The 23,628-nt window shown below is 38.9% G+C and overlaps 1 protein-coding gene across 4 annotated transcripts in view; it reads right to left on the minus strand.

The window, feature by feature from the left end:
• The window catches only part of LMBRD1 (LMBR1 domain containing 1), a 116,478-nt gene that overhangs the window by 18,893 nt on the left and 73,957 nt on the right, over positions 1-23,628 (minus strand). For 3 of the 4 annotated variants that reach the window (XM_019929261.3, XM_019929259.3, XM_019929260.3), the window contains exons 10-14: positions 14,042-14,106; positions 13,583-13,685; positions 12,708-12,812; positions 10,914-11,063; positions 9,476-9,554 (exon numbers count right to left, since the gene is read on the minus strand). In XM_019929261.3, the coding sequence (XP_019784820.1) occupies positions 9,476-9,554; positions 10,914-11,063; positions 12,708-12,812; positions 13,583-13,685; positions 14,042-14,106 (502 nt within the window). Of the gene's footprint in view, positions 1-5,604; positions 5,643-9,475; positions 9,555-10,913; positions 11,064-12,707; positions 12,813-13,582; positions 13,686-14,041; positions 14,107-23,628 lie in introns of those variants that run through there. The other variant, XM_019929262.3, reaches the window with a different exon arrangement.

Raw genomic sequence — 23,628 nt, forward strand, 5'->3', positions numbered from 1 at the left:
TCTGTTTGAGTTCACCCTCTAGGTGATCTCACATCCAACCTCACAGCTTTCCTTCCCACCTGCCCCAGCCAACCCGGCATAAACTTCTCCAGATCTCCAGACCCAACTCAACTGCCAACTCAAGATCTGTACTTGGATGTTCAACAAAGGACTCAACCCAAAATAATCAAACGAGAACCCCATGTTCTCCCTCAATGCATGAATGAGGGAAACAGATCTGTGGAATTAAGAATATACTCACTTTGCAAAAAGAGTCAAGAGGCATTAGCCAAACAGCAAGCTCCTGAATGCACTTCTGTATGGTATCATACTAAAAATTAGATTCATATACAACTTTCAGCAATATCCTCATGCTTTCAGTCCACGTGCCACTTATATGTGGGATTTTAAAGGCTATTTAGAAAGCATGGTAAAAAATCCCAAACCAAAAACAAATGCAGAAAGGAATTTTCTTCATAGTTAAATCTTTTCACTTAATTCTCTAATACTTCAGCCCATACTACCCTAACTGAAATTGCACTCTCAAAGGTTTAAGACTGGCTAGTTGGTAAATCTCTCTCTGAAGCATCCACATGAATGATCTCTGCACACAGCGGTACCTTGGATCCTGTAATGCCTTAGTATTCTGTTCATCTCTCATTGTCCAGACTCATGTTTCCTTCTCACATAACCTAGGTTTAAGCTCTTTGATCTCTGATTTTCTTTTATATCGTCTGTGACTTTGATTTCCTCGGACTTCAAATGACTGTCTCCATTATACTAAAAAAGCAGTAACACCCTTTTGTTTTTAAAATTAAAGGGCAGATGATGCAAACAGAACACAAAAATGTGAAATGTAGAAAAAAAAGAGACTTGGAATCCAGACACTTGCATTATAGTCCCAAGTCTCATACTATCAACTTTTAACTTATCTCTTAGGGCCTTAGTATCTGTATCTGCAAAAAAGGGGTATTAAACCAGTTAGATGGATGGCCTCACTGAAGTCCCCTTTTTTTGCTTTAACATTCTAGTTTATATTTTAAAAATTGTCTACAACTTAAGTGTCTCTTTGTAGCCTGTATTTCTATTTCTATACTTGTTATACAGAAAATGAGGGGGAAAAGATTTTCTATATCTAACTGACATAATATCTTAGATAAAAGTTTGCAGAAGGATAGGTACTTGAGGTTCTGAGAAAACAAGTCAACCTGCTTTTATCACTGACAAAAGCAAAACAGCTTGGTAAACACGTTTTATTTATAGAGAATGTATTTTGAGCCACTCCTTGATAATGGGCTTGTTTACTCCAGAACTTAGTGTTCAACTACTTTCTAAAGTAAGATATCAATGCACATTTTACTTTATTAATTTTCCTCTAACATTATCTTTAGTTATTCAAAATAATTCTTACTTTTCCCTCTGTACTTAATATATATAATTTTAACCCTGCTTTAGCTCTTTAAGTTCAAGTCAGTTTTTTTAATTCACGTAGTTTAAAGTTTAACACATCAGTTTCTATTTTAGCATCATCAGCTAACTTGAGTCATCTTAACCATTTGTCCTAGTAAAATTATATCCTAAAGCTAAAATCTAAAGCCATAGATCGTTCGATGATTTTTTAAGGCTGGCTATATATATTAACAAATATACTTAACCAGAATAATCCACAAAAATCCAGTTTGATTTATGCAGATCATCGCATTTCCAGTTGCTTTAATGTCCAAATAAGACAACACAAGTTTACTCCAAGGAAAGATAAAGTAATTAAATAGGATGACAGAAATAAGACTTTGGGTTCATAGATTTTTAAAAATGATCATTTGGAAATATATTTTCTTGCTTCATCCCTCACTGTACTCCCCAAATATTCAATGCTCCTGCCACAATTTATTTTTTCTGTAAGATGCCAAGTAGATTTGTTTTTATGCCTTGTTAATGCAGGTTCCTTCTCTGCTTGGAATAGCCTCCAGTTTTTTTTTGTTTGTTTGTTCATTTGGATTTAACTTATGCTTTGGGGCCCAATTCAAAAGTTACACTGCAGAGAAAACCATTAGCCCCTTTTGCCTTCCCATAGCATTTTGTCTGTAACTTCATTATAGCTTGCCATTTACTTCTCTATTACAATTATTCATTTTCATATCCAAATCCATTAGGCTGTTTGCTTTCCAAAGGCAGGGACTGTGGTATATGTGTCTCCTCTGATGCTTTCTCTCCTTCCCAGAATCTACCCCAGTACTCTATTCTGTTTGTCCACAAAGGGAAACTGATCATCCATCTTCCTCTTTGGGCTCAAATATTTCTGTATATTTATGTTACTCTTCATAATTCTGTGCCTGTTTTAACTATTTTATTCACACTAACATATACGTTGTCTGTGTATTAATGCTTATTAGATTAAGCAGCAATTAAAGAATGTGAAACTAAGAATGTAAATAAAGTCCTTTTGTCATATTAGCATATAAAATTTAAAACTTGATTTCTAATTTGCTCAGCTGACTCATTTTGAACTTATAAACAATGCATTACCTGTAAGGGTAAATTAAGTAATACTGTTGTTTTAAGGTAACTTTGTGAACATAGTATGATAGGCATTCTTTATAAATCTGTTAAATCACCCTATTCTTTAAGGGATCATTTTAAACACAACAAAACCTTAACTATTTTTAGATGACTCTCAAACATTACAACATTTAATAAATGTCAGACCACCTCATGTATGAATGCAATATTACTTAAGAAAAACAAGTCTATGAAATGCACTTAATAATGGTAAGAGGTCAATATATGTATTTTTAGAAATCACTGCTTTAACATCTTTCTAGGGAGATTACCTTTCCTCAAAAATAATTTTAAGTATAACACTCTAAATTATAATTTTTGTTTCATAATCTAAAAATCATTCTCCAAAATTCTGTTACTTGCAAAAGGTACATAACGAAGGTGACATCAAGTACCTTATGGGGTATTTATATTACAGTATCATCTACTCTAGTCAAAGTGCCCACTAAAATGTTACAAGTAATAGTGTTGCGTTTCTCCTCTTCATGCTGACATTTCCTAGTGTGCAGTAACTGGACTCTGTCACCACACTTAACACCCCATCCCCACCCGTATGTGTCAAATCTCACGTTCTAACCTGCTCCTTCATCTTTCTCCATCATTTCAAAAAATTTTTAACATTTAAAACTCAACAATTTTCATCTCCTTATATATGAATTAGAAGGATTAATATTTTCTTTATGAGCAGCCGTCCCCAAAGCCATCTTAATTTTGAATCTGGTGGAGGAGAGTTCTCTTAGAGCCCCTCACCATTTTTATTTAAAGTATTCTCTTAAAAAAATCTACCCTGCCACCCCAAATTCAATGGTCATATTTCTACCATCCTCTTCCAAGTATGCACAGGCAAATTTGACATTCAGAGATTAGCTGGAGAACCAAAAAAATACTGGGAAAAATAAAGCCATAAACCTAAAGGGTATGTTTTTGTACTGCAAAGCAACATTTCAAAGAATAAGTCAACTAAAATGTTTTACAAAAATATTCGGCAGTTCAAAGGAGGTCATTTTAACCAGTGGTCCCCAACCTTTTTGGCACCAAGGACCGGTTTCGTAGAAGACAATTTTTCCATGGACTAGTGGGGGAGAGGGGATGGTTTGGGGATGATTCAAGCGCATTACATTTGTTGTGCACTTTGTTTCTATTATTATTACACTGTAATATATAATGAAATAATTATACAACACACCATAATGCAGAATCAGTGGGAGCCCTGAGCTTGTTTTCCTGCAACTAGATGGTCCCATCTGGGGTTGATGGGGGACAGTGACCCCCGACGTGTGTAGCTAGGTCCAGTCTACTCTGTGATCTCGTTTTGGTTGCTGTCACTGCAGAAAACCCTGCTTCACAAAGATGGGATGCTGGAAATGGAGGCAGGCTTCTCAGTGCTTTCGTGGCAGCCTCAGGATATTGCGCCCTGGCTTTAATCCAGAGCGTATGGAGATCTGAAGTTGTCTCAAACATACTTTTGAGGGCACCGTCATTTGCGATCTCAAGCAGTTGATCCTCTTCCAATACAAAGTCAGTTCACCTGGCTTATTCACAAATGGGTCGTGGATCCATTCCTTCCCAGTTTGGGGGTCTTTGTGGTTGGGAAGTAATGCTCAAACTCTTCTGAAAGCTGAGATAGGTGAGCATGCACCAGCTGGGAGAAAGAAGGCCCTGGCTCAGTCTTTCAAAATCTCTGCTAATGTTTGAAACATGTCAAAAATCCCAATGTTCGCTCATCGCCCCATAATTCCAGTTTGGCTTTGAATGCAGCCACTTTACCTGCAGACTTGAACACAGATGTTGTTCTCCCCTGAAGTGACATATTGAGTTCGTTGAGCAGGTTGAATATGTCACACAAGTAAGCAAGTTTTGCGACCCATTCTGTGTCGCTGAAATGTGCTGCCACTGGTGACTGTTTTTCTAAAAGAAATCTCTGGAGAGGCTCTCGTAACTTACGAACTCTGGCCAGTGATCTCCCTTTGGAAAGCCATCTCACTTCTGTGTATAAGAGAAGACGTGTGTGCTCTGGGTCCGTCTCCTCACAGAGCTGCACAAACAGATGTGAGTTAAGGGCATGTACTTTAATGTGGTTGATAATCTTAATCACATCCTGCAAAACGTTAAGTTCAGGTGACATTTTTCGGCTAGCCAGCACTTCTCTATGGATGACACAGTGTGTGGACTCACATTCAGAAGCGACCTCTTTGACCCGAGGAGCGAAACCAGAAAGCCATCCAGTCATGGCAGCCGCTGTCTGTGCATATACCGATACAAAATGACCAATTCAGTTTTCCTGATATGTAATCATTCAAAGACTTGAAGAGCTCTGCAGCTGTGGTGTTGGTTGGTAACAAAAGCGCACATAACATATTCTCATGCACACCCTACTGAAAAATATATCACACAAAAACAAGCATCGTTGCCTTGTTGTCAACAGCAGTAGACTCGTCAACCTGGACTGCGTACCACAGTGACTCATTAGTCCTGACAATTGCGCCTCAATAACCTCTGCTATTTCATCAAGTCGTCTAGTTATGGTGCTAGCCGAAAGAGGAACACGTGCCACCTTTTGAACTGCAGCTTCTCCTGAAAGTTCATGACAAATGTCCTTAGCAGCTGGCAAGATCGACTCTTCACCCAATATACAGGGCTTCTTAGCTTCAGCAATGCGGTTAGCCACTAAGAAGGATGCTCTCAGTGCAGACACGTTTGATGAAGTGGTGGCCTTCAATAATTGCTTTAATTCATGTTCATGATTTTTCCTTTTGAAAAACTCCAAAGCCTTGTCTTTTAATGCAGGGTGCTTGGTCTCCGTGTGGCAAAGCAGTTTTGAAGGTTTCATGGCTTTGTTGGATAGCCAGTCACCACATATTATACAAAGCAGGCTTGGAGAATATGAATCACCTGCTGCAATGAACTGGTAACTTAAGTAGGACTCTTGGTATTTTCTTTCAAATGCAACTTTCTTTTTGTTGGCAGTCTTAAGAGTCTTCTGTCTCATCATTGGGTCTTTCTTTCTCCCTTTTCAAAGAAGCTCCCCAGTGACAAAGAAGCTGCCCAGCGACGTTTGTTTTTTACTCATTTTGCCTAGGGTTATCTTGTGGGCTTACCAAAAACTGTGAATGAGACAAGGACACAGTGCAGGAAAGAGGCATGGATGGAAGTGGTAAATAAAATAATGGGCAGGCCAGGCACAGACTAAAATAAGTGTTGGATTCCAACTTAAAGCCTGCCACCAGATGCAGCTTAATTGTCACTTACCACTCACTGGTAAGGTTTTGATATGAGTCTGCAAGCAATTGATTTATTAGGGTCTCTGTGCAGTCAAACCTCTCTGCTCATGATAATCTGTATTTGCAGCTGCTCCCCAGTGCTAGCATCACCGCCTCAGCTCCACCTCAGATCATCAGGCATTAGATTCTCACAAGGAGCATGCGACCTAGATCGCTCGAATGTGCAGTTCACAGTAGGGTTTGTGCTCCTATGAGAATCTAATGCCATCGCTGGTCTGATAGGAGGTGGAGCTCAGGCGGTAATGCAAGCCATGGGGAGCGGCTGCAAATACAGACGAAGCTTCGCTCTGCTTGCCTGCCGCTCACCTCCTGCTGTGTGCCTGGTTACTAACAGGCCACGAACCGATACCAGTCCGTGGCCTGGGGGCTAGGGACCCCTGATTTAAGCCACTATAAATTAGATTAGACTGATAAACAAAACTACTGAATGTGATTCATAAAAGAGTTATGGCCAAGGGTATGATTTAACTAAACTTACTGATCTATAACATAAAAATTCACTCAGTTCAGCAATATAAGGGCATTTTAAACACCTTTACCAGTGCAACTTAATTTTGAAATTTTGATGTTTTTCTGCTAAGGTTTCAATACTACTATAAGAATTTAAGAAACAGAACCTATTTTAGATCTTCAAGATCAGTGCCCTCTTAAAAAAAAATTAAGATCAACTCAACAGTAATTTTTCATTCTACTTTCACTGAGCTAAAAATGACAACCCAAAGCATTTCAACTATCAACCCTAGTGTGACATGTGTATGTACATTTCAAAGTAAAAAACCTGGGACTAAACTCATTACGAAAGTAGAGCTGGAAAATCAAGTCACATTTATTTATAATAGAATCTAAAGAAAAAATGGTTCTGATGAACCTAGGGGCAGGACAGGAAGAAAGATGCAGACGTAGAGAATGGACTTGAGGACATGGCGAGGGGGAAGGGTGAGCTGGGACAAAGCGAGAGAGTGGCATGGGCATATATACACTACCAAATGTAGAATAGATAGCTAGTGGGAAGCAGCCGCACAGCACAGGGAGATCAGCTCGGTGCTTTGTGACCACCTAGAGGGCTGGGATAGGGAGGGTGGGAGGGAGCCGCAAGAGGGAGGGGATATGGGGATATATGTACACATATAGCGGATTCACTTTGTTATACAGAAACTAACACACCACTGCAAAGCAGTTATACTCCAATAAAGATGTTAAAAAAAAAAAAGAAACCTTTTACTATTATTTCTTCTTCATGTCTGTTTCCCCATCTCATCTCTTGATTTTTTCTTTTCTCCCAGCTTTAGTCGCTTCCCTTCTTTCCCTTACACCCTGGACTCTGCGGTAGGTCTCATTCTCTCACTCTTAGCTTGTCCTTGGCTTACCATTCTACTTCAGTCCTTCAACCCACCTTCCCAGACAGCCTAGGCAATGATGGAGAATGGTACCAGCTATACAGATTTGTTCAGCAAAAATACAGATAGATAATTCCATCTCTGGTCCTTGACATATTTATCTATCACTAACTTATCTTCAGTCAGATCCTTCTTCTGTTCACCGATCAAAACTTTTGCCACTTTCTTCAGTTCTGTGCCCAATGGCCCACACAATTCTCAGCAGATGACTGAACTTAAACTTCACAGCAAAATGAGACAATCATACAGAACTTCCTGTTCACCCTAAGAAATTACTATCTGAGTCCATATTGTTGCTTCCTTCCTTGCTCTAGAGAAAGAGGCATCCCTCCTTCTAGCTAAAGCATTCCGTCTTTGATGTTCTAAATACCATCTCCTCCAGAACTGGATGGTACTGGCCCATCATCTAACCTTTGTGATATTTTTCTTCAACTTTTCCTGCTCCATTAATTCCATTCCATCTTCCCTGAAGTCTCTCCTCATTTAAAAAGAAAAAAACAAAGATTCTCCCCGACCCTGCACACCTGCTCTAGTTTCCATCCAATCCCTCTCAATCTCCACAAATAATTTCTGTGAAGAATATAAACTCAGTCACGGCTTCATATCACTTTTTATTCACTGCACTTAGCTTTCGCCTCCACCGCCTCTGTGCAGTCCCCTTCCCCACACCTGCTTCACCCGCCTGCCCCTGGGTAGCCGTCCTCCTCGGAGCCCTGGTCTCCTCTCTCTCCACCTTCTGAGTTCATTATGCAAATATCCAAGTGCGCACGAAATCTCCGCCTCAAGGTCTGTGAGACATCTCAGGTCAACTAAGCATTTCTTACATTTCTTCTCTAATCTTAGTATCCATTTTTAACTCAGCTTGCTGATACCAAAATTTACCCCATTACTCAGTAACTGGAGGGCCATTCTAGAATATTCTGTTGCCTTGCCACTGCTTCAGACCCAAGCAAGCAGAAATCCTCTTGCTTCTCTCTTCATCTCACACCCTCCAGACCACTGTTTACTCCAGGCTCTCACCATCTCTCCTGCATGACTGCACACAGCCCCTGCCGGCAGCCTCTCCCAGCCGATTTCTACGCTCAGCTCTCAACTTCTCTAACCCGCTCTCTCTGTTATAATAAAGTTACTGAAAACAAACCAGACCAGTTTCAACTTCCTTGCTTAGAACTCTTCCAAGGCCTTCCGGGGCTTGAGTCCTAACTCTGCAATCCCATTTTCTCCCTCCCTCTAACCCACACCCCTCCAGAATTAAAGCAACAAAACAATAACAGTGCTTTACATTCGCTGGAACACAAAACTTTACAGTTTAAGCGAATTACGTTTGAGCACTTTGTTCCTCTGCCTAGAACAGCCTCCCCTTGATGCACATACCAGGTAAATCCTTCATTCACCTTGAGAGGCAGCTCTGCCCTCCCTTTTCTGAAGCCCTGCTTTCTGAAGACCACCACCGCACAGTGACCTCCACGTAGAGCTCTGTACTTCTTCCACTGGGCTACCCTGGACTCTGTACCTATTCCTGTTACTCTACCACATTCCAGAGTTGACCCTGGTAAAAAACTCCAAATTTATCTTTTCCATAACGGTACCCCTGAATGATTTATCAAGAAATATACTATATTTGACATATTATTTTACCCTGAAATAAAAGCATACTATAATATTCAAAGGGGAAAAAAACCTCATCTTAGCACACAGAAAACAGAAAAAAAAAAAGATTGTCTCAAAATTCACAGAGGTTAAGAGCAGAGGATCTCAGAGCTTTTGTCAGAATACACACAAAGTACTTAGCACAGTGTCTGAAACACAATTACATGTTCTTAATAGTTAATCGCTGTCATCATTAACATTATTATTATTAACTAAAGTAACTAGAGTTGGATGGTTCAAAAGTTGTTCTAGGTCATAGGTACTTTAGGTCTCAGTCCTAAAAATTGCAGATACCACCAAAACTCTCCTGAAATTTTTAAGAACAATGAAAAAAGACATTTAGAATGTTTCTCATTATACTAGTACACGTGATAAATAATAACTACGTTTTGTTCTTCAAAAGTAAACACTTTGTAATGATACTTTCCCTAATGGAAATCAGTAAATTACCAAGATATTCTACTGAAGACACCAAGGTCTTCTTGCTAGAATTTCCTTTGTCACCACATATTAAAACAAATGCATCAAATGATTAAGACACCAAAATGCAAGACACATCTTTTCTTACAGAGCTATAAATTCTAAGATGGGTGATAAAAGCTACTTTACCTTCAGGGGCATCTGCATCACATCTCTTTGGCACAGAAAGGGTTGAATTGCCTTTATGGGCATCATAAGTTATATTGCTCTGAAAGATGAAAATATAGTTAAAATATAAATAGTATATTAATATATTTCGATTAAAAAGTAATCACTTTATCAACTTTATACTGTTTTCTATTAAACTACATCTAGCTAATATTCTAAAAGGTAAATTACATAAAATTGCAACTAGAAGAAAAAGATTTAGGGTAAATTTAACATTAGGGCTTTCCTATAACAATCATTAGGCCCTGTGTTGAACAACAGAGCTTCTGCCCAGAGAAACGGCCTACTTATTTTTCCACTGTGGAACAAGAAAAGAATATCATTCATCCATGCAAAAGCATGACGTTATTTCATTCATTCATAAAAGAATGTGTTATAAGCATGACCTAGTGAACGAGGTGCAGGAGATAAGGCAAGAAGAGAATAAAAGGTATAAGAAATGAAAAAAGTGACTAAGGTGACCTTCTAGCATTGTTTCCCAAACTTGTGTCATTCGTTACCTCCATTATGATCGTGCCTTATCTTTGATCCAATGGCATTGTTACTTAATATTTTTCAATGAACTAACTTTTCAATCCTTAGCAATATTATGCATGGTATTAAAGGTCTGACGTGCTTACTAGATCTTGTTTGTTTGTTCCTAATTACATATTAGAGTAAAGAAAGAATGGAGGAAGAAGTACAGGATAAAGGAGTGACCCGGGGAGACTGGATTAATAATGAAAAACTCCATTAAAGTAAGGCTTGAACTGGGCCCTGAAACATGGATTTGATTTGACTTGTTAGAAGGTAGAGCAAGAGATATTTTAGGAAAAGAAAACTAAACGAAGGCTGAATTAGATATGGTCAAAATATGTCAAGCTGTCAAAATATTCAAACTAGCTCTCCAGGTACAACTAGGAATCACAGCTGGCTTTTGAAAGATCAACACCAAGGAATCACTGTAACAGGTAAGAGGATCCCTGTCATGTTAAGAGAAAGCACAGTTACGTACAAATAAAATAAAGTCTCTCCTCTGGGATTCATGGTACCAATGAGCAGACATAACTTTCCGCACACCAAAACTTTTTGGGGAGCCATATTAATAAACTTTCTTAAAATATTATTTTAGAGTAAATATTATGAGTTTTAGCAAAGTGCTGAGACACAGCTCAGTAGCTTGGCACCATGGGATCCATTTAAGGAGCTACTGTAATGAGATTCAGTGTTATTTTTAAAAAGAACTTGTTTGAAACAAATATAAACATGCTGAAAAATGGAATGAAAAACTAGTTTTAGCAATATTAAGTTTAACCTGATGAGCTAATATTTTGTGTTAGCTTTCACAAATGAGAATTTGATTTCAGATTTCACTATGTTTAAAATATCAAAATACTGACTTTTTAAAGTTTGCACTTACCTCTATCAGGTAGTTTTGGCTTCCGTACATAACATACTGGGGGGCGAGGCTGTAAATCATGTAGCTAGTGTGAAGCACAATAAGCAGAAGTATCATGCAGAGAAATAAGAGCGCCTGGGGCCTGGTTCTCCCCCTTCTGATTTTATACAACTGGAACCAAAGAACACAGGGATGATATTCCAGCAACACGTTTCATGTGAAGGGACTGAGTCCCACTCCTTTGTTAGGGGGTAACGAACACAGTTCAATCCACCGTTTCTTTTTCCCAAAATAAATGCTAAGAATTCTTAATCTTTCCAGATAATTATAAGAATAACAAAGAATAACAACGCTTTCCCTGAAAAGCTTTTAGGTTTAGATTCATGTTTATTTTAAAAACTCAAGACCTAGAGAATATATTTGTACTCACACGGTCTGTTTCAGAAAAATCTTCTAAACTTATTATGCAATAGCATCTGTTAGAAGTTCCTAGAGCTAAGAGGAACTGAAAACTACTTCTATCTAAAGATTAGAGGAGTTTCAACTGTAAGTATTAGTAATATATTTGAGTTTTATATAATATTACTTCCCAAGGATAGACATGCCACATGTTTTAAATACTCATTTCTATGAAATATGATATCCTTATATTATACTCTACTATAAAACTATAATATAGTTTATGGTAATTTATGTTCATCTGACTACAGCTATTTTCACATGTATCCATACAGGAGGGAAACTAAAACATGTGGTAACAGATAGAAGGAGCCTGGTGACGGGCTTCATTTCAACGGCAGAGCACACTTTTATTCTAGCAACTAAAATAGCACCTCCCTGTTTTATTACTAGATCGTAGTACAGTATAGAGTAATAGGACTCCAATACTGGATGGGATATGATCACCTAAAAATGTACGTTTCCCAGCTTCCCTACTCCTAGTAGTGGCTGGTAGTGATAAAACATTAAATGTCAAAAGGAAAGCAGTCTGTTGGGGACTTCTGGGAAAGTCTTGCTTTTTGATATAGGTATCACCACTTCTGCTAGCTACCTTTTCCTTACGGAACACGGACAGAATAAATGGGGTTGAAGCAGCCATATCACAATCATGAGGGAGAAGCCAAGAGGAATCCACAGATATTAGACTTGATTTTTGAGCTAATGAAGCAATGTTAGATTTTAAAAATGTTCCACAGCAAGAAGTCTTTCAGTAGTTCAAGCCACTATTTAACTGAATTTTACCCACAGCTGGAAGCATGATGATGTTTCTCGTTTTAAAATTCTTAATTTATATCAAGATGACTCTAAGAGGAAAATGACCCTTTCTCCAAACACACAGTAATCTTTCACTCCCAGTAGTAAAGGCCATCTTTTGAGCTACCATGAGTCCAGTTGTGCTTCAGTGTGTTCCCATGCAGCCGAACACTAAGGAAAATAATAGAACTTCTAGCCCAGGACTTCTCCACCTCGGTACTACTGATGTTTTCGGCTGGATAAGTCTTTGCTGTGGGAGGCTGCCCTGTGCAATGCAAGATGTTTAACTGAATTCCTGTACTCTAACCAACAGATGCCAGTAGCGCCTCCTAGTTATAACAAATGAAAACATCTCCAGACTTTGCCAAATATATCCGGGAGGGCAAAATTGTCCCTGTAGACGAAGGGACATGTTAACATGAAGTGAAAAAGCTAGTATTTCCATTTTTGGTGTCAAGATATTTACAACTTTTATATTATAAATCTAAGATAATTTGCAATAATGGAGATTATGCATAAAATGATGAAAAAAATCAAAATGATATTGTAACATATACTCACTCTAATCCAAAAGAACCATATGCCAATATTTCGAATCCCCGCCATTGAAGTAAAAATAAAGTACATAATAATAGTTGTTATAAGAATATAATCAAGAGGAAACACCTGAAAAAAGATAAAATTAAACTTAATACACAAACAATAAGGGCTTTAGAAGTCATGTAAAATTAACTGAAAATTCATTGTTCATATTTGGCAATGTTTAAAATATCAACCCTGATCAGGTTACTATGATAATGCAAAAAAAAAAAAAAAAAAACCTCCAAGAAACAATTACCAAACTACCAAACTATCACCAAATTGCTCAGTATCATTAACCTAAGAAAAATCCTATAACAAATTAAACTAAAAATTACATTTAGGGCTTCCCTGGTGGCGCAGTGGTTGAGAGTCCGCCTGCCGATGCAGGGGACATGGGTTCGTGCCCCGGTCCAGGAAGATCCCACGTGCCGCAGAGCGGCTGGGCCCGTGAGCCATGGCCGCTGAGCCTGCGCGTCCGGAGCCTGTGCTCCGCAACGGGAGAGGCCACAACAGTGAGATGCCCGCGTACCGCAAAAAAAAAAAAAAATTACATTTATATATGGAATAAAAGACTTCGTTAAAAAGTAAAAACGGGAAGTGCTTGGAAAAGTTCACCCCTAAGTCTTATCACGTATCCCCAAATCAAGTTATGTATAACCTGAGAGTTCAGTAATACATCAATACAATAATTTTTAAAGCAACATATCAACATAGAAGTTATATGTAAATAAAAAGCCAAATCAGCAGAGGGCACAAGCATATGCTTCCAAGTACTAGTAGGTTTGTCAACATAATAATCTGACAGAGTGTGACAATGTTTGCTAGAGTATAAAATGGATGATTTTGTTACTTACTGTTTGTAGTAAAGGCAAAAGCATATTCAGTGGATTACTCAGGTTAGCTCCAAAAATTATGAAACCAGAATCTATTCCAGCTGAATGAAGAGCTTTATCCAAACTATAACAAAAAAATGTACAAAGAGTGAATTTATATATTGCACCACATTTTCAGTTGCTTTAGAAAGAACATCATCATAACTTAAGCATGCAGACTCAATGGAGTCAAAGAAAACCACAGATAACAAAGTAAACCTCACTTAAATATCTTACAGATATTGTTCAATTGATACAGAATAAAGAAATACTGTCTATTATTGGGGCTTTTTAGTCATTCTTTGAGTTAATGCTATAGAACACTTCAAGTAAAATAGCTACTTAAGATGAATAGGCTACACTAATGGAATTCAGCGTGGAAAATGTATAAGATCATAGGATGTGTGTTAGTGCTTTAGAAAATGTGTCTACTGTACTTACTTGGACAGGAAGAGAGAAATTATAAACAGCAATGCAACTAAGATGAAAAATATTCCCCAAATGATCTAAAAGCAAAAATAAAAATAAATCGTTAAAATATACTTCTGAAGTTGACATTAAAAGCACAGAACCATTATGCTCAATGGGTTACTAGCGTATGACAATGATCTAAAAAAATGACCTAAGAGAAATTTTAATTTAATATGTAATCATATAGTATATAATCCTAGGCACACATCATCTAAATTTTCATTATGAGACTATTTGAGAACAAAAACACAAAATAGACAATGCATTTGAAAGTTTTCATTGGTAAGTGAACAAATGAGACTCTTTGCTAGGTCCAATAAAAGGTTTATGTTCAGTTATACTCAAATATAAAAAGTTAACTGAAAACTACATTAAGACTAATATACATACACAAAAACCAAAACCAAGAAACTCATCAGGTTATGTTAACCTGTTGTTAAAACAGAGAACTTGGAACATTTTCTCACAGAAGTAATGAGATACTATATAGCTGACCCTTGGACAACGCAGGGGTTAGAGGCACTGACCCTCTGCCCAGCCAAAAATCTGCATAGAACTTACAGTCGGCCCATTGCGATATCCAGATTCAACCTACTGCGGATGGCATGGTGCTGTAATATGTGCTACTGAAAATTAGCCATGTGTAAGTGGACCTGAGCAGTTCACACCATACCGTTCACGGGTCAGCTGTGTATATCTTATAAATAGATTATACCACAGCCTAGAAAAGTCTATATAACTGATAATATTCTTGAAATAGAGTACTAACAGCACTGAAGAAACTGTCATATAGAACTCTCTCTGTGGAAGGATGTGGTAATAAACATCGTACACTTCCCTGTACTCAAGTATGAACTTTATAGTATGAAAGGATATGTATGAAATATGAAAGGATAGCATATGAACTTTATAGTAGGACGACCGAAAACAAGGAAAACAATGATTGGAACTGGGTCTCTAAGGAATAAAATTTCAGAATAAAAAAAGGGATGAAATCTATGTTTGGCGAGAGCCAAAAGGAAGATTCCTATTAAGTACAGTTAAGTGTTTCAGTTTGTCCTTTGCCTGGAATTGATAGGAATAGATGGGAAACATCATGAATGTTAAGGAGATTTTTCATCTTATTTCACATGATCGTTGAGTATATTTTAGAATTCTGACAGGATAAAAAAAGTAGAATAACAACACATTATCCTACCTAGCATATAAAGATGAATCTGGAAATAAACTTTAGGACTGTGTTCTAGGGAACTCTTCAGTTCTGAAAGAGTGCCTTTAGAGCTCACTGGAAGAAGCAGCTTGGCAAGAGAGGACCAAAAAGACTATAGGCTTCCTGGTGGCGCAGTGGTTAAGAATCCGCCGGCCAATGCAGGGGACACGGGCTTGAGCCCTGGTCCAGGAAGATCCCACATGCCGCGGAGCAACTAAGCCCGTGCACCACAACTACTGAACCTGTTTTCTAGAGACCGCAAGCCGCAACAAAGAGTAGCCCCTGCTCGCTGCAACTAGAGAAAGCCTGGATGCAGCAACAAAGACCCAATGCAGCCAAAAACAAATAAATAAATAAACTTATTTTAAAAAAAACACAAAAAACGACTATAGGCATCATTTGAAATAAAAACCCCTGCATGTATCCATTTTACATACGGGGTTTCACATGAGCATTCATTTATTTAAAAAAAGTTTCATTGCTAAATAAGTTTGAAGTGACTCCTTCATAGTAACAGAAGTTTATTAGTAGCAGGTAAAGGAGCGTACACAATCTTTTTCTACTAGGTTTGAGCATGGTACTTGATGCCTAAGTGACCTGGAGACAATATCCTTACACTGAGGAAACATATTACTTCCCAGTAGCCTGTTGATAAGAAATAGCTTGTAGCATGAGGTAGTACAGCTGCCAACTACCAATGAGCAGTAGAGGAACATGACCCAGAGACAGCAGGAGAAATTAACATTCCCCTCCCCTGATCCCCATTTTGGGGGAGGAAAAGAAAAGAAAATCCTTAACCACTTTCCCACTCTGTTGAGATGCATGACCCAGAGTTAGACTATTTAATCACAGCTACTTACAAAACAAAGAAAAAATATTAAAAAGATAAATGGTTTATAAAGACCAAGGAAACTGTATATATTTATATATAAGAACTTAAGTTACTACTTCGAGAATCATGTCAGTGGTGACCACCCTGGGCTGACCTAAATGCTACATATTCCACACTAGCTATAGTGTCAGTTTTAAAATAAAAATTAAGCCAAAGAGATGACATCAGTAAAGGTAACAGAATAAGAACCTCTGAAAATCCTTTCCCCCCTAAAAGCAACGAGAAAACTGGCATAAATGGTCAGAATCAACTTTTTCAACACTCTGGAAATTAACCAGAGGCATGCAACAATCTAGGAGCATTTATTCAGGAAAAACGGCTGAATCTCAGTAAGAGCACAGAGCACTGTGGCATTCCGACTTGCTCTAGTACCAATCCCTCCTCTCTCGTGCATGGTAGATGGCCTGTAAAAGTCATAAGCCTGGTAGCCACCTGCGAAAGCAGAAAGGGGCTGAAGTTCTTTCAGAGTCTCCTTCCCAGAGAACTGCCATTACTCGACCCGCCTGGTAATGGCATGGAAGAGCCCATTTGCAAGACTGTCTGTGTTTGGCCTGAACTGGAGTTCACACAGTGCAAAAATACCTTTTCCGCAGGAGTGTCTGTCAAAAAATTACAGGCAACCAATGAACTTCATGGCCACAAGAGCTAGTCAATATCAGGCAAGAAATAAACTAACTAAAAAGATTAAAACGGAAACCTAGGGAATGAGATGTCCACAGGTGCTCTGAAAAGTTTCCACATATTCCTGGGAATGAAGAAGGCCCTGTGCATGCTCAGGAAAGACAGGAGAGGCCTAAATGTCCACTTGTGGTTGACCCTGAAGCTCTGTCTGCACGAGCAGGAAGTGCAGGAGAAGGCAGCACTGCAGTGCCAGCCTGGGTGCTGAACTCATGTCTCCACTCACACACAGCCCCTCAGCAAAGACTGGGAGACTTGCTGGTTCTAGGTGTTTAAGAAAATCGTCGTCCAGTTATTAACTAAAGTAACCAAGCAGAAACTTGGGTGACTACACACAACAAAGAATACAGACTCCACAGAATAATTCACAAAAGTCACTAAACAAACAACAACAAAGAGTAGTAACAGCAAATCCAGGGGAGACTCTGATCTCCAGAGTTACCACATTATATTATTTAAAACTTCCCAGGTTTTAACCAAAAAAAAAAAAAAAAATTAAAGAGACATGCAAAGCAGCAAGAAAGTATGACTAATAGAAGAAAAAAATCAATAGGCACTGTCCTTGAGGAAGTCCTTGAGGACGCTGAACTTACTCGACAAAAACTTTAAAGCCACTATTTTAAATATGTTCAAGAAACTAACGAAAAGCGTGTCTTAAGAACTAAAACAAATTATGAGAACAATTTCTCACCAAATACAGAATATCAACAAAGAAATGGAAATTTTAAAAAAGGAAGTGAATTGAAATTCTCAAGATGAAAAATATAAAAACTGAAACAAAAAGCTCACTAGAAAACAAAGTGAAAAGTTCAGCGGATTTGATCAGTCAGGAGAAAAGAATCGTTAAACGTGAAGATAAATCGATTGAGATGATCAAGGCTGAGGAACAGAATACGTACGGCTCCTTGAGGTCACAGGACTGAGGCCTTCATCTCTTTGCTGGCTATCAGCTGGGAGCCTCTCAGTTCCTTGAGGGCATTCATTTCCTGCATTCCTTTTCACATCCCCTCCATCCTCAAATCAGTAATGGCAGCTCAAGGCTTACATTCTGAATGTCTCTTTCTTACACTTTACTTTAGCACATCTCTCTGACTCTAGCCATGGAAGTTCTCTGCTTTTAAGGACTTGTGCTACTAGATTGGGCCCATCAAGATAATCCAGGGTCAGCTCCATATTTTAAAGTCTGTAACATTAATTGCATCTGCAAAGTCCCTTTTGACATTTCGTGTATATTATACTCACAGGTTCCAGGGATTAGGGCGTGGACATCACTGGGGGAAGACAGAGGCATTCTGTCTATCACAAAAAGTGATAGTGATTCTTTGTTGGATTTAATGTTTTCTGGCACGAATCCTACTTTGTCTAATAGCACGATCAGTATCTGCTTTTTTATTGTTTCCATTTGCTCAGTATATCTTTCAATACGCATTGTTAGCCTTTGTGAATCACTGTTTTAGGATATAGTTATATCCTGCTTTCTGAGGAAAATTAAAATTTTTTCTTTTAATAGTGAGTTAGATCCATTCACATTTATTGATATGACTAACACGTTTTGTCTCAAAAATATCTTGTTGTTTGATAACTGTGTGTATATTTCCCGTGTTTCTTTCTCCAGTTAATGTGAATTCCTTGCTCTTTGATTTTTAGTTCTTTTGTTAAGAGGGTTTATATTTTTGTTTCAGTGTACTTAAATTTTCAAGTGCCCCTAGCCCCCACTTCCTTATTCATTCCTTTACTAAACAATTTATTAGTTTTTACGTGTCCAACCTATTGCCTACGCAGTAATCTATGAGAAATTCTACTTTCCTTTCTCTTCCTTCTTAATTACATTATTTCTATTCATCAGCACATGTTTGTGCCTTATTCTCTGCCCTAGCCCACACCTTCTCTCCACAGACCTACAATATTACATGTTCACCATTTTTCCCTTCGCTGATGTTTACGTTCTCACCTCTTAATTGGTCAAAGCTTGGCAACGAGTGGATTTCTCAAAAGAGCTCAGGGTACAGATTCCGTAACTGTTTTTCTAAAGGCTATTTTGGCTAAATATAAATTCCTTGGTTCTGCCAACTACAAACTGGCACTTGCCACCTGCCTCTACAAGGACTAGGTCACAAACCGCTGCAGCTGCTGACCTTCAACCCCCTGAAAGGAGCTCAGGGTGGAGATCAGGAGTGACGCCCTCTGTGCCCTGGGAAAAACGGGCAGAACAGGTCTTCAGATGGTTAGATATTTTCAGGAGACAATGTGATGAGCCCGATTCCTGCATCTCCTCGTATCTAGAAAAGCACTACCATCATCACTGGTGACGTCTGCTCCTCAGGACCAGCAGCCAGCCTCTGCCTCAGTGTGTGCTTGACTGCACGTGCCCCCTTCACTGACATCGTATAGAATACCACCCTTCCCCCCAGCTCCTGCGAGCGGTTCCTCAGAGCTACCCGAGAGGCTGTCTCCAGTGCTATAGTCCGCATTTTGCCCCAAATAGAACTTAACTCACAACTCTCACGTTGTGTGTGTGTGTTTCTTTTTTCAGTGGACAGTTCATACATTTTCATTGAGTTTGTTTGTTTGTTTTTAATGTTCCTCCATTCCTGCCTTGCTTTGTATGATTTTTAAAAAGTCTAACAATGTTGCCCTTGTGAGTTGATTTTTTTTTCTTAGAAATCCTGAGGATTTTTCTTTAATTTTACTAGGAAAATTGCACATAAACTTTCCCAGGTACAAAGTGTCTATTTCATGTCTATTCATGAAATAGAATATGTGGTGCTCCAAGGACAATGGTGCCTCAAGGACCAAGGACGACACTGCTTGAAAAAGTGTCAGTGTTATACCCCCTACCGGACTCTTACTCGCCCTCCCCCCCATGTTGCCATGGTTATGAAATTCCTGAGCCCACCTGGGTGACACCCACCTGGGCAACGGGACCTGTCCCAAATAAGGAAAGGCATCTGCCCTGCCCCACTCCCACCCTACAGAAGGAAGGTATATGTGCCTCGACCAATCAGTAAATGAAATTTTTACCTCGGACCATCCCTTTGTTTTCTGGCTATAAAAACTGATCAACAGCACAAGTTCGGGCTCGACTCTCCCAGACTACTAGGAATTTGGCCCGCTGTTCTGGCACGACCCTTCCGTCTAATAAATCCTGCCTTTACATTCTGCCTTGTGTCTGGAAATTCTTTTCCAACCAGCGTTCGGACCACAACAGAATATTCATGACACGTGGATTCAGGTCTATTTATTTTTCGGTGTTTTGCAGGAGATTATGCATTTCAATATTCTGCTAATTTGTTTTGTTTTGCTACTGCATGGAAACCACTACACACAGGTAGTTTTTCTTTCTCTTTCATTTCAACACTCCTTTTCTGATCCTTTTTACTTCATCTTGTTTTCCTTCTCTTGGTTATCTTTCTGGCTTTCTTCAAAGCCTCCCCTTACTAAATTTTATTTGATTCTATTCTCCTTTGGACACCTTGGAATTTTGTTTTCATTTCTGAAATTAAGTGTATTTTCCTCCTATTTTCCCCTCTGAGTTCAACTCTCTTCATTTCTACCTGCTTTTTGGCCACTTCTGTTTTTGGTTTTTTAAATAGTGGTAAAATACAAATAACATAAAATTACCATCTTAACCATTTTTAAGTGTACAGTTTAGCTGTGTTAAATACATTCACGCTGTTGTGCAACCAATCTCCAGAATTATTTTCATCTTGCAAAACTGAAACTCTGTACCCATTAAACAACAACTGCCCGTACCTCCTGCCCCCAACCCCTGGAGACCACCACTCTATTTCCTGTCTCTATGAATCTGATTGCTCTAGGTACCTCATATACAGTATTTGTCTTTTTGTGACTGGCTTATCTCACCTAATTTTGGGGGGTTTAAGATCAATCTTAGGCCCACCTCCAAATCTTCTCTTCTCTCTACTATGCAATTTTTCCCAGATTGTCTTTGCTTAACACAAAGTTTTGCAGTAAGAGCTGGAGAGAAAACTTGCTGGACTTGGGGATTTTTGTTGTTGTTTTTACTTATAAGTACAGTTGATTCTCATTTGCAGATTTGGCATTTGCAAGCCCACTGCTCACTAAAATTTATTTATGACCTTAAATCAATACATGTGGCTCTTGGCAGTCTTTTGCAGATACATGCAGAGAGTAAAAATTCTAAGTCACCGGATGCTCGAGTTCCTAGCTGAGGCTGAACCAGGCCACGCTCTGCTTTCTTGTTTCAGCTCTCACACTGTAAACAAGTACCCTGTAAGTGGTCTACTGAGTGCTACATTCTTTGCATTTTTTGTGCTCTTTGTTGGTAACTTTGTTGTTTAAAATGGCCCCCAAGCATAGTGCTGAAGTGCCGTTTGGTTCCTATGACTAAGAAGGCTATGCTTACTGAGAAAACACATGTGTTAGTTTTGTTCAGGCATGAGTTATACTGCTGTTGGTCCTAAGTTCAATGTTAATGAATCGACATTATGTCAGTTGTTTTTAACACAAACACATAACAAACAAGGTTATGTACTGATCAGTCACTGATATCCAAGACCCAGTCCAAGCTTTCCTACGCACTTGAGGCTTACTGCTACGCCAGTGTAAAGACGGGATAGGTCATTACCCTTACGTGAACTTCAATATCCATTCCATAATGTTACTGGTAAAGAGGAGCAGAATGCTCCACCTAAAATATGCCTCTTTGGGATAAAGATTATTTTAAGCTATTTTTAAGAAACAGCAGAAACAGAAGCTCTGAAAACTGACACTGACAGTTACCCTTTTTAAGAGATATTTACATTTATAAGGGAAATCTCCATTTGTAAAGGTGGAAGAGGGTGATGACCAAATCCTCAGAAACTCCTATCAATGCAGAAGGCAACTACTTAAAGCCCGTCCTGTAAACAAGCATCTAGAAGAATAAAACACCGAGGGAGAAATTTAAACAAGGAGGCAAATGACTGATATACTCTACTTACATACAGTACTGCGGGGGGGATTTTGCCACCAGAAAATGTGTCCCTCTGGCATGAGAATTAATCTCGGCTGATTATTTTTAGGAAACAGAAGACTCAGAGTCTTTCTTATTACCACCACGCCCACCCCACTCCGCAGCTGCCTAAAGAATTTAGATAAAGGGCCTGTTCCCAGAATAGAGTTGTCACCAGATGTGTCTGCAAGGAATAAGGGCCGGGCGTGGCAGGAAAGTTGGCAGGGCCTGGAGCCCTGAGTCCACTCTGTTCCTTTGTCTCTCCTGGTCTAGCAAACACTTGTCTACCAAACATTGGCTTTTCCATCTCCATGTGAGTTGCCTTCCTCCCCTTTGAAGTCTCAAACCACTACCCCCAACATCCTCCTTTGTCTTTCGCTGAAGGTGGTATTTAAGGAGACGGTTTGGTTTCGGCTGTTTTGGCGAGTTATTCAGTTCTCCTGGGTCTCTCCCATGTGTACATGTTATCAAACTTTTGTTTGAATTTCTCCTGTTCATCTGTCTCATGTCAATTTAATTCTTAGACCAGACAGAAGAACCCAGAAGGGAAGAAGAAAATTTCTTCCTCCCCTACAGCTGAAAACTATAAGACACTGCTGACAGAAATTAAAGGAGACATAAATAAATGGAAAGACATCCCATATTTACGGTTTGAAAGACTTAATACGTTAAAAATGACAATACTACTGAAAATGATCTACAGATTCAATGCAATCCCTATGAAAATCACAATGATGTTCTTTGCAGAAACAAGAAAATCCATCATGAAATTCATGTGGAATTTCAAGGAACCCTGAATAGCCAAAACAATCTTGAAATAGAAGAACAAAGTTACAGGACTCACACTCCCTTATTTCAAAATTTACTACAAAGCCACAGCGATCAAAACAGTATGGTGGGCTTCCCTGGTGGCGCAGTGGTTAAGAATCCACCTGTCAATGCAGGGGACACGGGTTTGAGCCCTGGTCCGGGAAGATCCCACATGCCACAGAGCAACTAAGCCTGTGTGCCACAACTACTGAAGCCCACGCACCTAGAGCCCATGCTCTGCAACAAGAGAAGCCACCGCAACGAGAAGCCCTCGCACCGCAACGAAGAGTAGCCCCCGCTCGCTGCAACTAGAGAAAGCCCGCTCGCAGCAACAAAGATCCAACGCAGCCAAAAATTAATAAATAAATTTATATATATATATATATATATATATATATATATATAAAACAGTATGGTACTGGCCTAAAGACAGACATAAAGAATGAAAACAGACCCTTGTCCTTCACTATATATAAAAATTGACTCAAAATAGATCAAAGGTCTAAATATAAGGGCTAAAACTATTAAACTCTTAGGGAAAAAACCTTCATGGCATTGTATTTGGCAATTATTTTTTGTATATGACACAAAAAACATAGGTAACAAAAGCAAAAATGAACTGGACATCATCAAAATTAAAAAAACTTTGTGTATCAAAGGACATTATCAACAGAATGAAAAGACAAGCCAAGAATAGGAGAATATTTACAAATCATGTATCTGATAAGGAGTAACATTCAGAATGATACTGAGCAAGGCCCTGTGGGTCTCCAGGGAACAAAGCCTTTCTGTGCCCCCCATTTCTCTGATTATAGGAAATAGGCTTCATTCAGCCTCCATGACCTTCCCCGACTTCCAATGGGCAGATTCAAGCAGTTGGTAATTAGGGAAGGGAGGGGATGGGAGACAAGGGAGAAACAAACAGTCAAGAGAAACAATAGTGCAGCCTTGGGGCAAGGTCCTGGTGTCCCAATCAATGCATACACACAAAC

This window comes from Tursiops truncatus, chromosome 12, assembly GCF_011762595.2.
Source record: "Tursiops truncatus isolate mTurTru1 chromosome 12, mTurTru1.mat.Y, whole genome shotgun sequence".
NCBI classification, from domain to species: domain Eukaryota; kingdom Metazoa; phylum Chordata; class Mammalia; order Artiodactyla; family Delphinidae; genus Tursiops; species Tursiops truncatus.